Consider the following 13379-nt stretch of genomic DNA (forward strand, 5'->3'; position numbering starts at 1 on the left):
TTTTATTGTCAACACTTATTCAACATCATAGTGACTTGTTTGTCTCTCAGACCCACCTCAGCAAAACAGTTGCAGTATTTAAAGCATTTTTCAATGACCTCCAGGTTGATTTGAAGTTTATTCTAGTTTTTATGTATCATAATTCTTTAACCTCACAGATCACTTGGTTAATTGTCGTTATTGAGTGGACAGCTGTCTGTTTAATCAGCATTACCTCAGCGTCTCAGGGGTAAAGGTGGAGGACTTGAGGAGTCCGAGAGGTTGGAGGGAGAAGAAGAGAGGGAGGAGTAGGGAAGAGGAGGGGGGGTCGATGTGAGGAGGGGAGGGATTTTTGAGGAAACAGGGTGATGATGAGGATCCCATCTGCCTGCGGTCTGAGGAGTCTGTCTGTGCCGGGGTCAGCAGAGGAGCATCAGGGGAGAGAGGAGGCTTTAAACCTCAGAGTGACCTTAAAACTATTAACTAGCAGCACAAGTCCTTCAAGAGCAAGAAGAACTCTGTTTTATCTAGAGGTCTGCACAGAATTAAAGCAAAGTCACACCAGGGTGAAATAATTTGGTGGTTCTCCACATCTTCAGGGATTATTTCTAGTACGGAATCAACCAATGTTTAATCAGTGTAAACAGACAACGTAAAGTGTACGGAAGTGTAAGCAAATCTGTGAACTATTACTGTTTTCAGCAGCAGTTACAATATGTAAACTATTACTGCACATAGTTGGAACAAAAAATCAAACTGATTGTGAATGAGGGTGAAACAGCTAAAAAAAAATGTTGTCAATTTGTTGTCTCCAAGTGAAGTTGGCAGGTGAACTACAAAACAGTACACAGTAAGGATTAGTATGTAGTTTATACTGTATACAATTAGTTTGTTGCATGGCTTTGGGACACAAATCTTATCTTTGTTGGCAGAGATGAACTAGTATTTGCGTCAACTTCTAAGTCGTAATTATGACTCACATGTATCTGAAACCTGCAGATTACCTGACTTGCTTCTGAATGATGCAGAAGTGCTTGAAAACCAAGCAAATATGGTCGTCTCACATCAATTAAAGTCTGTTGCAGCAAGTCATCAGCGGGGGAATCCTTCCCATCTCTACCATTCATCTCGTATGACATGAGCATAGAGCATAGCATTAACCTCAGCTTTTGCCTTGATCACCTTTTCACATTTTATCAATAGACCTTTGTCTAGGCAGCCATATTGAAATTAAGTAGTGGAGTAAAAACAGGTGTTACCAATGATACTAATTAAGATCCTACAGCACTGGAACGTTAATTAGTATCACTGGTAAAACCTGTGTTTACTATCTCAAGTCAAAATGGCAGCCGTGAAAAAGGTGTATTATATGAAGAACAGCTGATTTATAGGTTATAGATTTATCCTCTTCAAATAAATCTTTAAAATATTTGCTGTATTGAAACTACCTCTTTCATAAGTCATGACATTCATTGCAGTTTAGGTTAAGGTGGCTTTTACTCAAACTACTCAGACCCAGTGTTATTTTTAATCTTAATCAAGCACTTACCAAGACAAAGCAGTGAGTAAACCTGATTAATTCCTATTTATAATGGGCTCAATTTTAAATCAATATCAGGGGGAAAAACCTCAGAGGGCCCCTGGAGGAGAGTACACAGCAGTAATCATGCCCACTGGATGGCACATAATTAGATTCTAATTGGACGATAAGTAATGAGACAAGGCATGAGTGGTTTATCAATATCCCATGAACCTGTGAATGGCATTACCACAGTCATATTATGCAAACGTCTAATCAGAATGTACCTTTTTGTGCCGAGCGGGCCATTAAGGAATTGACCTCGACAGGCCTGCAGGGATTTTGTTCGCTGAGTCTTATTATGTCTTAACATTGGCACATGTATGAGGGGAAAAGGAGACATGAAATTTAGATTTTAATGGCCTTTTTGTCCAGAAAACAGACTGAAAAATTGATGCTTTCTGTCGTTATACATGCTTGTTTGTATTGACATGTATTCAGGCCAATTTTTAAGTCATCTCCTCATTGGACAGACTATTTTAACTCTACTGTATTGCAGTTTCTGACATCAATATGGAGAGCAGGCATGTGTTTCAATATATTTTCTGTCAGCCAAATGTAGTCAGCATATAGATGAGTTTTACGTCCAACCCCAATCCCAGTTGGCCCCATGCTGCGTGTGCCATTTTCCATTTTGCCTTACTCATTACAGGGAGGGCTGTTGACCTTGTGCTTCTGGTTCATGTACAAGAGCAGATGTGTTGGCTCTGCAGGGCTTAAAGTAGAGCAGTGGTACGAGCTATTGTCTGTTGAGCTTTATCAGTCATTAGTCTCTTAGCATGCTAAATGTGACACAGATTGCCGCATTGGTTTACTTGCAAAATAACTTCCGTGAAAGTGCCTCAAACAAAGAGGACGAAAAGAAAATAAGCTTCGACATTATTTTACAATACACTAATAAGGCCTAACAAGCCATACTTTATATCAAATTAGACAAAAACTAGGAATGATATTTTCTAAATTAGACAGTATAGATGCTTTATTAGACCCTTATTAGACTTTATTAGATGCTAATCAGGGAAACATTGCAACAGAATTGTAAAGTGAAGTGCGTTATGTCCCACTGTCACCCATAGACAAAGACACTTACTTGTTAGTTACGGTTACTTAGTTAGTTCTGGTTTATATATTGTTTTTAAATGGGGAAATAGCAGATATGTGATGTCAGATTAGAGTACAATATTACAACAGAACTGTACTGTAAACTAAAGTGTGTTGTTTCCAAGTGTCACCCACAGACAAAACATTCCTCTACCTCTATAATTTGACTTGGCAGATCTGGTTCACATATTGTTTTTTATAATAAGGAAGTAGCAGATATGTGTTTTCAGGTTAGTTTAGAGAACAGTTCTGTTGTAATATCCCCCAAATTACCCTCTAACAGTGAGAAATAATACACTTTAATTTACAGTACAGTGATGTTGTATGTGTCCCTATTTACCCTCTAATAAAGTCTAATAAGGGTCTACTTAAGAACATATTTCTAGTTTTTGTCTAATTTGATAAAAACTATGGCTTGTTATGTCTTATTAGTGTACTGTAAATTAAAGTGCCTCCGAAAATAATTTGAGGAGGAAGAGAAGACTTTGGTGCCTTTCTCAGAGCCCCCTCGAGTATGTATGTCTACTCTGGCCCCCACGTCTCCCCGTAGGACACAGAGGTGACTTTGGAAAGTGATCTTGCAAGACTGCCGGGCCGGTCTCAAGTGTCGTCATGGCGAGTTACCGAGCAAATGGATATACGCATCCTCATGAAAACCAACAAAGGGATATGTGGTGTATGTACATATTCAACTTTGTATGTTCAAGGGTGTTCTGCAGCGCAGAGTGAGTCTGTGCTTCAAGAATCAATCTTTATTAAAAAGGATAAGACTGAAGAATTGATTTAATGAATGCGGCCTCATGTCCTGCGGCCACATGTAATCCGCAGAGAATCATTGAGCATGAGCTCAGGGGGACAAAAAATGTTCGTAGAAGACTCATAGAGTGGCCTGTAATGATAGTCTCCATATAATCCCATAATTCCTTGTTTAATTAAACTCTGGAGCTGGCCTTGAGACTCCGCCAGCTCTGTTGCTCTTTTGTTCTCACAGTTGTTATTTGGAGGCTAGGTTTGAGTATTCTTTTGTCCACTTATGTCGAAAGATTTGACTGTGGAGTGAGCTCTAAACGGTGATCGTGGCTGTAAAACAATGAATTAGACGGTAGGAAGTCACATTCAGGTGAGCATTATAGTTTTCGTTTGAGCTGAATAGCAAAGGGGCCTCTGTCAGAAGCCGAAATCTCTTCTTCATACACCCTCTCCTTCAATATCTCCCTTTATTTTCCCTCTCCCACACTTTCTGGACTGAGCATGATGCAATCCAACTAGGCCTGGAGCAACACTGGCACATCACGCCGCCTTGTCAATGTCTCAATGAGGAAATTATGAAAATATGAATTTTATGACATGAAATGAAAAGGGCCATGTAGTTTGAATAGACATGCAGAGGAGGTGAAAATGATGCAATTTTCTAAATTCAGTTATAATGGTAATGTGCAATGGTAATGCGTATTTGCTGTCAAAAATTTCCCTGTCGGCCCGGATTGTACAGCTTTGTGCTGTATCTATATTCCTCGAGCAAAAATTCAGCTTAGTTGAATGCCTAAAAAGTAATGTAAAATATGTTCTAATTCATTTAATGACAGCAGATGGAAACACATGGGACTGAATGGTTTTGGTGTGATATTGTGTTCTATTTTATACACTTTGGCTGTGCTGTGTATGAGCAGTGTGCCCTGGGCCAATGAGAGAGAAAAGCAGGGTGAGGAGCAGCAAGGTGGCCTGTGCAGATTAACCCCTCTACCCACCAACACCCCCGCTCCCCCTCAGCCCTCTGCCTTCACAGCCTCTGGGGCCCCTCGCAGAGGCAGGATTGTGTATCAGGGCCTCCTCTATATTAAATAAATATCCACAGATTAAGATAATATTCTCCCAGTTGTATATTGAGAGAGGAGAGGCTGTCATTTGAAGCCTCTGTGTTGCCAGTCCCGCTCTCTCCAGCAACAAAAGAGGCTCCAGAATGCAGATAATGCTGTTAGAGCTCCTTCTTGATCAGTTTCAGCTCACATTTTGATGCTATTTTCTGCAAACACCCCACAGTTAATTCACACAAAATGCTCCTTAACTTGTTTTCATGTCATGATCACACAGATGGCCCTCTGTCTTCTTTCTTTTCACCTCAGGTAACCGCACAGATGATGGTTCAGATGTAGATTCGGAGCCTGACCTGCCCCTGAAGAGGAAGCAGAGACGCAGTCGCACCACCTTCACCGCTGAGCAGCTGGAGGAGCTGGAGAAGGCTTTTGAAAGGACACATTACCCAGACATCTACACCAGAGAGGAGCTGGCTCAGAGGACGAAACTCACAGAGGCGAGAGTACAGGTTAGTCATACCAGTAACAGCACCAGTGAGACATTGTGCTGTTAGTATGCCTACATGTTGGCTTACCTGAATTATTAAAGAGAAAAAAATGCACTTTTAAACCTCACATCCCCAGGCATATTGTGCGCCCATTTAACAATATTTACCCCCCAAAAATCAATTGTATTCTGATATAAAAAATCAAACAATGTTTTCTTCTTGTTAGGCTAGAACCAACCAGTTTCAACTAAAAACATCATGATGTCCACTCATCAATCAGTCTTCACCTTTTAGTGTTAAAGAGCTAAGATTCATTAGTTATGTAGCTAACAATAGCATGACACACCCACTATGTTCAAATCAATACATCCCAATGTCATCCCACCTGTTTTACCTGGAAATCCTAACAATATGAAAATTAGATTATCTCGAAATGCCATTTCATCTGGACTTTAACACACATGAATACATGGATGTAGCATCTAGCTATTCATGATGTTTCAGATGATCATGAGATATCTGCTTTCACCAAAATACAATTGTAGGAATTTGCATTTTAAAAGATTAACAGCAACATCTTTTTCCAGAATCTGAATAACCAAAAGAACACGCAACTTTTTTTTATAAAGATTCTTTATTTGGTTGAGGTCTCCAGTACTTGCGCTCCATTCGGGGCAAATCGGACCTGGAAATTTTCCAACCTCCTATACTACAAAAAGTGCAATGAAACGCCACTCAAAGTCAGAGTACCTGCTTGTGAACACGGGACAAATCCATCAACCCTGTCTTCATGAAGAAGCAGCTGTCTGACATCACACAACAATGACAGCACACATGGAAGTGCACATTGTAAATAGCAAACCGTCAATTAAAAGGCAACATAAAGTATATTCGTCTTTATTTAATTAAAATAATAATACTAGAAGAAAGAATTAATGTTGATCACCAACTATCTTGATAATCCATTAATCAGTTTTAATCATTTCTTAAGAGAAAAAAGTCAAAAGTCTCTGATTCCAGCTTCTTTTTTCCGGTGTCTTTACTCCTCTATGACAGTAAACTGAATATCTTTAACAAAACAAGACATTTGAGGACGTTATCTTGGGTTTTGGGAAACAGTGATCAACATTCACTATTTTCTGACTTTTTATAGACCAAACAGCTGATCGATTAATCAAGAAAAAAATCGACAATGAAAATAATTGTTAGTTGCAACCCTAATACGTACTGCCATTTAGTAAGTATGTGTTTTGCATGTAAATTGATGTCAAAATATGTCACCAGTGTTATTAGATAGCTGATTATGGTTTCGTACATGCAAGGAGGCTGCACTGCTGAGAGTTCATCTGTGTGTACACTTGCCAAAGAAATTTGTCACATCCAGCCGTTTTGTTTACATTTAATGCTTTGCACCTTCAACACTTGGACAGCGAAATTTCAACTATGGCCAAAACACAGCATTAGGGACATTTGTTGATGATCCTAAACAAGAAAGAAATTGTTTCTGCATTGCTCATAACTTTTAAAATATCAGTTTTCAATACAGTGAGCGCCTGAATTTACAGTCATTGTATTGTTGTGGAGGCAGAAATCTCAAAGACTGATATCTCTAAAAATGGACAAATAAAACCAGAACTATCTGAATGTCTAGAGATGATAAAATCTGTTGGTTTTGTTTTCTTTGTTTTTTTTTTTTTTTACATTTTGGGTGAACCAGTGGATTAAAGGGACAGTCTGGATTATTTGAAGTGGGATTGTTTGAGACACTTGTCAGTTGTGAGTGAGCACCAGCACATAAGCTAAGCAATGTTTTGCTGTGGGAGTGGTCAGCAGCAAAAGGTATTTTAGTCACTTAAAAAAGGTCAACTTAAAAAAAATCAATATTAATTTAAGTATACGCTGTATTTACAATATTTTCACCTCTATACCTTGCTGTCAGATAGCTTTTTCTGACAGGAAATGTTAAATAAGCCAAATATTGCTCTCTCTAGATCAACCAAACTCCATAAGTGAAATCAGTAATTTTACCACGTAGAGTGCATGAATTACTCTTCTACTACTGCCTCGTTCTGTTAGTTAGCTTTTTGTTATTGTGCGACTTTGGTGTTTTAAAATAATAGTTCTGATCCACCGAAGCCACACAATAACACAAACAAACTAAACGATCGAGGCAGCAGCAGATCAGCAATTCCAGTGTTCTGCGAGATGAAATTAGTGATTTTGCCTATGGAGTTTGGTTGGGTTGGAGAGAATAATATTTGGCTTGTATAATGGTAGTTTCCCATCTGTCTGATGACAAAGTAAAGTGGTAAAATTATTCTAAATTTAGCATACACTTAAACTTGATATTGTTTTGTTTTTTTTGTTGACTTTTTCTAGTGGCTAAAATATCTTTTGTTGCTGACAACCCTGTTCACAGCAGTTTATTGGTTAGTTTTCTTGCTGATGCCACTCTTTAAGTCTCCAAATTTGGGGACATCCCGAGCAGCATCTAATGTAGGTAATACACTGACTATCAAAAAGTACCTCATAAAACCCCACATCAGATAATCTGAATTATCCTTTTAAATACGTGTAATTGTACTTAATCTATGTTAACTGTTAAAACTCACAAACTTGCAAACATTAATGTGCTGTAGCAGCTCAGGGCTGAGAAACATTAACAAACAGAGACTCACACTGTGTTTCACCTTGTGCAGGCCTCACAGGGATCTGTGCTGCCTGAACAGCAAATGCAGTAATTCCACAGCAAACAGCATCACACTTGATTGAACTCACGCTTGAAGGTGCTCACTCCAAAAACATCATAATATTGCCCCTCTTTTACTCACGGCGATGATTTTACTCGTCTGTCAGGAGGAGGTTGCCCTTTTTTACCATATTGCTCTGTGCATGTAAGGGAGTTTTGCCGCCTGTTCGAGATGTTGGACAGAGACGCTCCCCATCTTCACACCTCAGACTCTGAACCTGTCTGACAGCCCGGGTGCCCAGTGGTTGTATGTAAGATTGAGGGAAGATATGTACAGTAGAGTTATAGCAGCAGCTGTTCTTCCAAAGACGGAGAGAGGGAGAAAAAAAGGAGGAGAAGAGAGAAAGGGAATGCATTCCTGATGGATTTCTCATTTCGGCCTTTGGCCAGGATCTCATCCCATCACTTTCAAGCTTGCCGCTGCTTGTAAAACCTTCCACATATCACACAGGGTTCCTCATCCTCTCTAGGGACCCTATGCCCCGACAACAACATTAATCAATCAGCCGCTAGTAAAAAAAAAAAAAAAAAGTGGGGGTGGGGGGGACTGGGGCACCCCTCTCCTCTTACCACAGTCGTTCACACTCCCTCTGAAGCCCCCAAACTCCTCACCGCATGCTAACTGTTCATCACACTACAAACATGCAGTTGGGGTAACTAATTCCACACATGTCTTTGTCCATCTTGAAACCTCCCAACATGCAAGGATGTCCTGCATGTCTGAGTGTTTAATGCCTCACTCAAGGGAGGAGAAATTTTTCTCATGGCTGTTATAAGACAATATGTTAGGATTTTCTTTAGTGTAAGAAGGTGGGAAAGAGAAGAGAAAGTATCAATAATTTTCATTGAAATCTAGTTTGACACAATGTCGAGTTCCACCATCATAATATGGTTTACAGCCACATACTTGTACAAACCACGTTTCGCTTCATTTTTAAAGCTTTTGGTAAAGTAAATACACGAGTCTAGTTAAATTCAGAGTCATCATGTAGGGCAGTAACAAAATCCATTCTTTTATTAGCACTTGTGTATTTATGGATCCTGACAAAAATATCCGAGCATGAAAACAGGAGAAAAAAGAAACCGGAGTGACTGCTGTGTCTTTGCTGTTAGATAATAGACTTAAATGATGTCATGTGAGAACCTGAGGAATTTGAGTCATTGCTATAATTTGTTAATGCTGTTTTCCTCATAATCTAATTCTTAAAGGCTTTGAAAGTCTCAAAAGGTCAACTCAAACTTAATTTTCTGAGAAGGGTATGAAGAGAGGGGATCTGGTAGCCAAAATAAATAATGCCCAAAGATGCGCTGCAGTTTGGTGAGCGTCTATAAAGGAATATAGGAATTCATTTTTTTGTGTCTGACAGTTTTATCGTAGCATTTCTCTAAATAAATACAGTAACAATATTACATCTATATAACATGACAAGTTTATGTCATAATATATTTTCATGTAATTACAACATAGAAACTTATCATGTTATAACAAGAAACTTTTGTACTTATAACAATATATTATTTATCTTCAGTTCATTTAGTTATCATGCTATAACATGTTATAAGGGATAATGTACAAGGTCATTATTGCAAAATAAAGCCAGACAGAGTATATTATCCTGATTATTACATGGTCACTAACTTAAAAAATCAACAATTTGACACAAAATATTAATTTAAAGATTATTTTATTGATGTAAAAATGATTTTATCGGTCCCGCAGAGTCTATGATCAAAACTGCATCCATAGCAAATGCTGTAATTGACCAATCAGAATCAAGCATTTAACAAAATCCTGTAATAACACATTATAATGTGAAACGTTTCACATTATAACAACACAAACAGTATATTGTTATAACATGTTGTGATAATAATGTGAAAATGACTTGTGAAATGAAAAACACCTTATTATAACAATAAATGTTTCACATTATAACATGACATAAAATTAAAATAGTATTTTGTTATAAAAAGAAAGGTTTCTTGCTATAACAAGTTTTAATGTCCTTATAACCTAATGGTTTCTTGTTATAAAATGAAAAACATCTTGTTATAATAATAAACTTTTCACATCATAACATCATTCTTATTACTTTTTCTGGCATGGCAACAGTACTCTGATGTAAATAATAAAGATAAACTAAATCTGGAAGAATTTTGTTTAAATGTGAGTTTGATGGTGTGTGCATTGGGGTGGGGGTGGGGGGGGTTGTTTGTAAATGTCCACCAGCTGGGCTTTCACATAGGTGCCCAAAAGGCCCATCACAGGGCAACAGAGAGGAGACCCTTTGGCCTGAGAGCAAAGCTTCTCCAGCACAGCTGCAATGACGCATCTTCCAGATGTCGCTCACACACTAGCCGGTGTTTGTGGCTGCATGAGAAAGAAACTATAGGCAGGGGGTGTCGGTGCTCCCACAGACTCATATTTTAACTTGAATCTGTGTCTGCCGTCATGCTTCACTGTTATCCGTTTGTCATTAAACATGGTGATAATGTGGAGAGCAGTTTGCTCAGGTCGGATGCAGAAGTGAAGCATATTCGCGAGGTTCAAACGTAGCTGTACTCAGCCGCTGCAGTCCAAAGCTGAGTTGTAAATTAAACTGCTCGATTCTTGTGGAAGTGATGAGTGTTTGGCTTAGCGCTGACTCACAACCTAAACTCATAAACAGAGCTAACTCCCTTGTGTCTGCCCTCGCCTGCCATTTTAAGACCCTTTCACCATCCATCTTTATCAGCCCCGCTGCCCCTTTCAGCAGAGCTACCAGCGCTGCTCCTTCACCACCATGAGCCCTGCAATGGTTTTATCACCCCAACTGACAAATTGTGGGATATGATCCGTATCTCTCAGCAATTAGTTCCAGGCTGTCTCAGTGGGAGGGGATACTGCCAAGTCTACCTTCAGTCTGTGCTCCACTGGTGCAGTGTGCACTGCCACTTTCCATCTGATAACCCCTCAGTTTTAACAGGAGCAGGCAGCACAGCCATTCAGCAAGCTATTAGAGAAGAGTAGCATCATTTGTGTCCGTTCGCTCTCTGAGGGGTGGACCAGGTGGGGTTATGGCACTGAAGGAGGGGAAGGGGTGCGTTCAGGCAATGGGCTGCAGGCCGCTGTAAATCAGCGCTCACAGATGAAGCAAATTACATTCTCTTCTATTTAGACTGAAGTTTTTAAGAGAGTGACTCCTGAGTCTCGGCTGAGGCTCATCATCTCAGCACGCCGCCTCCGGCTCACTTTACCAAATCTGTCACATAGATCCTCTTTCATTACCAATAAACATTCTGCATGTAGCTATTATACTTAGGGGAATCTAATAAGGTATAAGCATTGCTTTTTACGAAGCGTGCAAATCAATTTGGTAAAAAGTTTCTCTCTTTATCTGTGGCTTGTGCTGGTCTGTTGATGCATGGAATGAGCACTGGTAAAAGACCTATATGGATACTCTGTGCTGGCCTTCATAGCTTTAAGTGCACAGGGCTGGGTATCTTTAAAGTGATACCGACACCAATAGAGTGCTTCATTCAATAGCATCATGTGAATGGAAGCATTCCTGAAATAATCCTTCCATATTTTTTTAATTTAATTTTTTATAGTATCTATTTGTACCCTGCAGCTATTTGGCTATTCACACCCGGCTGCCTTATTTTGGCGATGAACAAATTCACTGTTGACAGGAGGCTGTGGAGGATGAACGGGTTAAACACAAGGTTTTTGGATAGCAGGGTTTGCGTTGCACCCCAGGAGACTAAGATTTGACAGTTGTGTGAAATTACTGTCGGTGGTACATGTTATTTGCATTTTTTATCATTATTTTCAGTTTTAAGTTGTAGTTCTACAACAAAACAAAACAAAACTACTTGGTTAGTTAAGGCAACAAAACACCTTAGTTGGTTAGGTTTAGGAAACAAAACTTCTTGGTTAGGTTTAGGGAAAGACCATGGTTTGTCTCTGCCCATTGGGCGTAAATAGTCTCCCATGATGATACTCAAACCACGTTGGCTAAATAGCCACACTGGTCTGTTCCAACCCAGGTGCAAACAGTATCTGTGTTGATTTTTATCAGATGGCACAGGCACGTAGTATAGCCATACTTTGACATTTTGACGGCATCTCGGAACACCGAACTCCATCAAATACCCCCCGCTCAACCTCACCACACCACAGACCAATTACACTTTACATTAAATTGAAGAAGGTTTGCTGTGATTAGCTGCAAGCAAAACTATACAAATCGTCTTTTTTTCTACGTCTAACAAAAAAAAGCATCAAATGCACAGTATTTCCATTTGAACAATAACTGTATACAATATACAATCAACAGTTACAAAAAAGGCAGCATGTACAATAATTTTTCCATTTCCATAAACTCACAACAAAACCTTGTTTGTGATTTGAGAGCAACAAACCACATCAGCACCACTGCTCAGGCCTTCATATCAGCACTACATGGAGCAGGCAGCTGGGAAAGAGGTGACAGTGCGGCGGTGTGTAAATCTCGGCCTTTGGTTTTGAAGGGTGAGAGTGTAAGGAGTGATGTGTTAAGTGCTGTGATTGATTCTGTGTGAGGAAATACACACTTGTTTAGACAAGCTCCATGTAATATGGTGCATAAGTATAGTTTTGCAATTCAGTGTAGTATAATAATGGCTCCTTCCCAGGTTTTGTTTTAGTACATACTAGCTCTTTATGTGATGGACCAGTACCAGGCGACTTCAAACTCACACTGACGCCTTTAAACAAGTTTTCAACATAGTGAGTGAGAATATAATCCCATAGGGGAGTATCAGGAGGTAATACGCAGTTTCCTGATTGTTATAATATCAGTTGAGTACCAGCGGCAAGAGAGGAAAATCACAATGGAGCTGAGTGGTGACAACCAAACCCAACAGGCAACTGTATTCCCGCCAGTATGGGTTTATGTTTCATAAAGGAATAAATAGGATTTGTGTAGATTGTAGGGGAGAAATTGTTGCAATGCATCAGTGTGAATGTTCTAACAGTTTCTTATTATTAGAATTTAAATGACTTTGGTACAGTGCTTCTGTACTCCTGATACTTATCAAGCTAATCCCACTCTCCTCTCAAATTCACACTCCTAGCTACTTTAATTAGCATAGTGCCAGTCTGGAAGGCAAGCAGGGAGGGAATCAGAGGAAGAGAGAGGGGAAAGAAGGAGAGGGGAAGGAGAGAAGAGGAGGAGGAGGAGGAGGAGAAGGAGGGAGGGGGGGGGGGGCATTGCGTGGTATGAGACAGAAGAGGATTTGTATGTTGAGGCTGGTTGCATCACCCCTCTGTGTTTTTGTGGATATGAAGTCAGCAGCACATTTTGTTTTGTCATTATCTCGGCTCTTGGTATTCATCTACCGAATGTTGCAAATTGGCTCCTGAAAGGCGTCACACATTCAGTGCTCTACTCGTCTTTGACAAAATAATTCATGGAGGATTGTCTGCACGGGGAATTCTGAAATATGAGTGATCCTATTTAAGAGAGACAACAAGAGAGAGGTTTTTACTGCAGTGCAGTGTCACATGTTTACAATGTTTGGAGTTTTATTATCACCGATCAGCGATAAGAAAATGCAAAATACCACTTGATCGCTGTGAGTGAATGGAAAATTAAAGCAAGGCACCAAAGCTGAACTCAGTCCAGGCACAATGGAAACTGTGGGCC

At 39.6% G+C, this 13379-nt stretch overlaps 1 protein-coding gene across 3 annotated transcripts in view; it reads left to right on the forward strand.

Moving 5' to 3' along the window:
- The window catches only part of pax7a (paired box 7a), a 62250-nt gene that overhangs the window by 20747 nt on the left and 28124 nt on the right, over positions 1–13379 (forward strand). For all 3 annotated transcript variants that reach the window (XM_084736635.1, XM_084736652.1, XM_084736644.1), the window contains one exon: positions 4783–4982. In XM_084736635.1, the coding sequence (XP_084592761.1) occupies positions 4783–4982 (200 nt within the window). The remainder of the gene's footprint in view (positions 1–4782; positions 4983–13379) is intronic.

Source organism: Lutjanus erythropterus, chromosome 2, assembly GCF_056507025.1.
Source record: "Lutjanus erythropterus isolate fLutEry1 chromosome 2, fLutEry1.hap2, whole genome shotgun sequence".
Lineage (NCBI taxonomy): Eukaryota > Metazoa > Chordata > Actinopteri > Lutjaniformes > Lutjanidae > Lutjanus > Lutjanus erythropterus.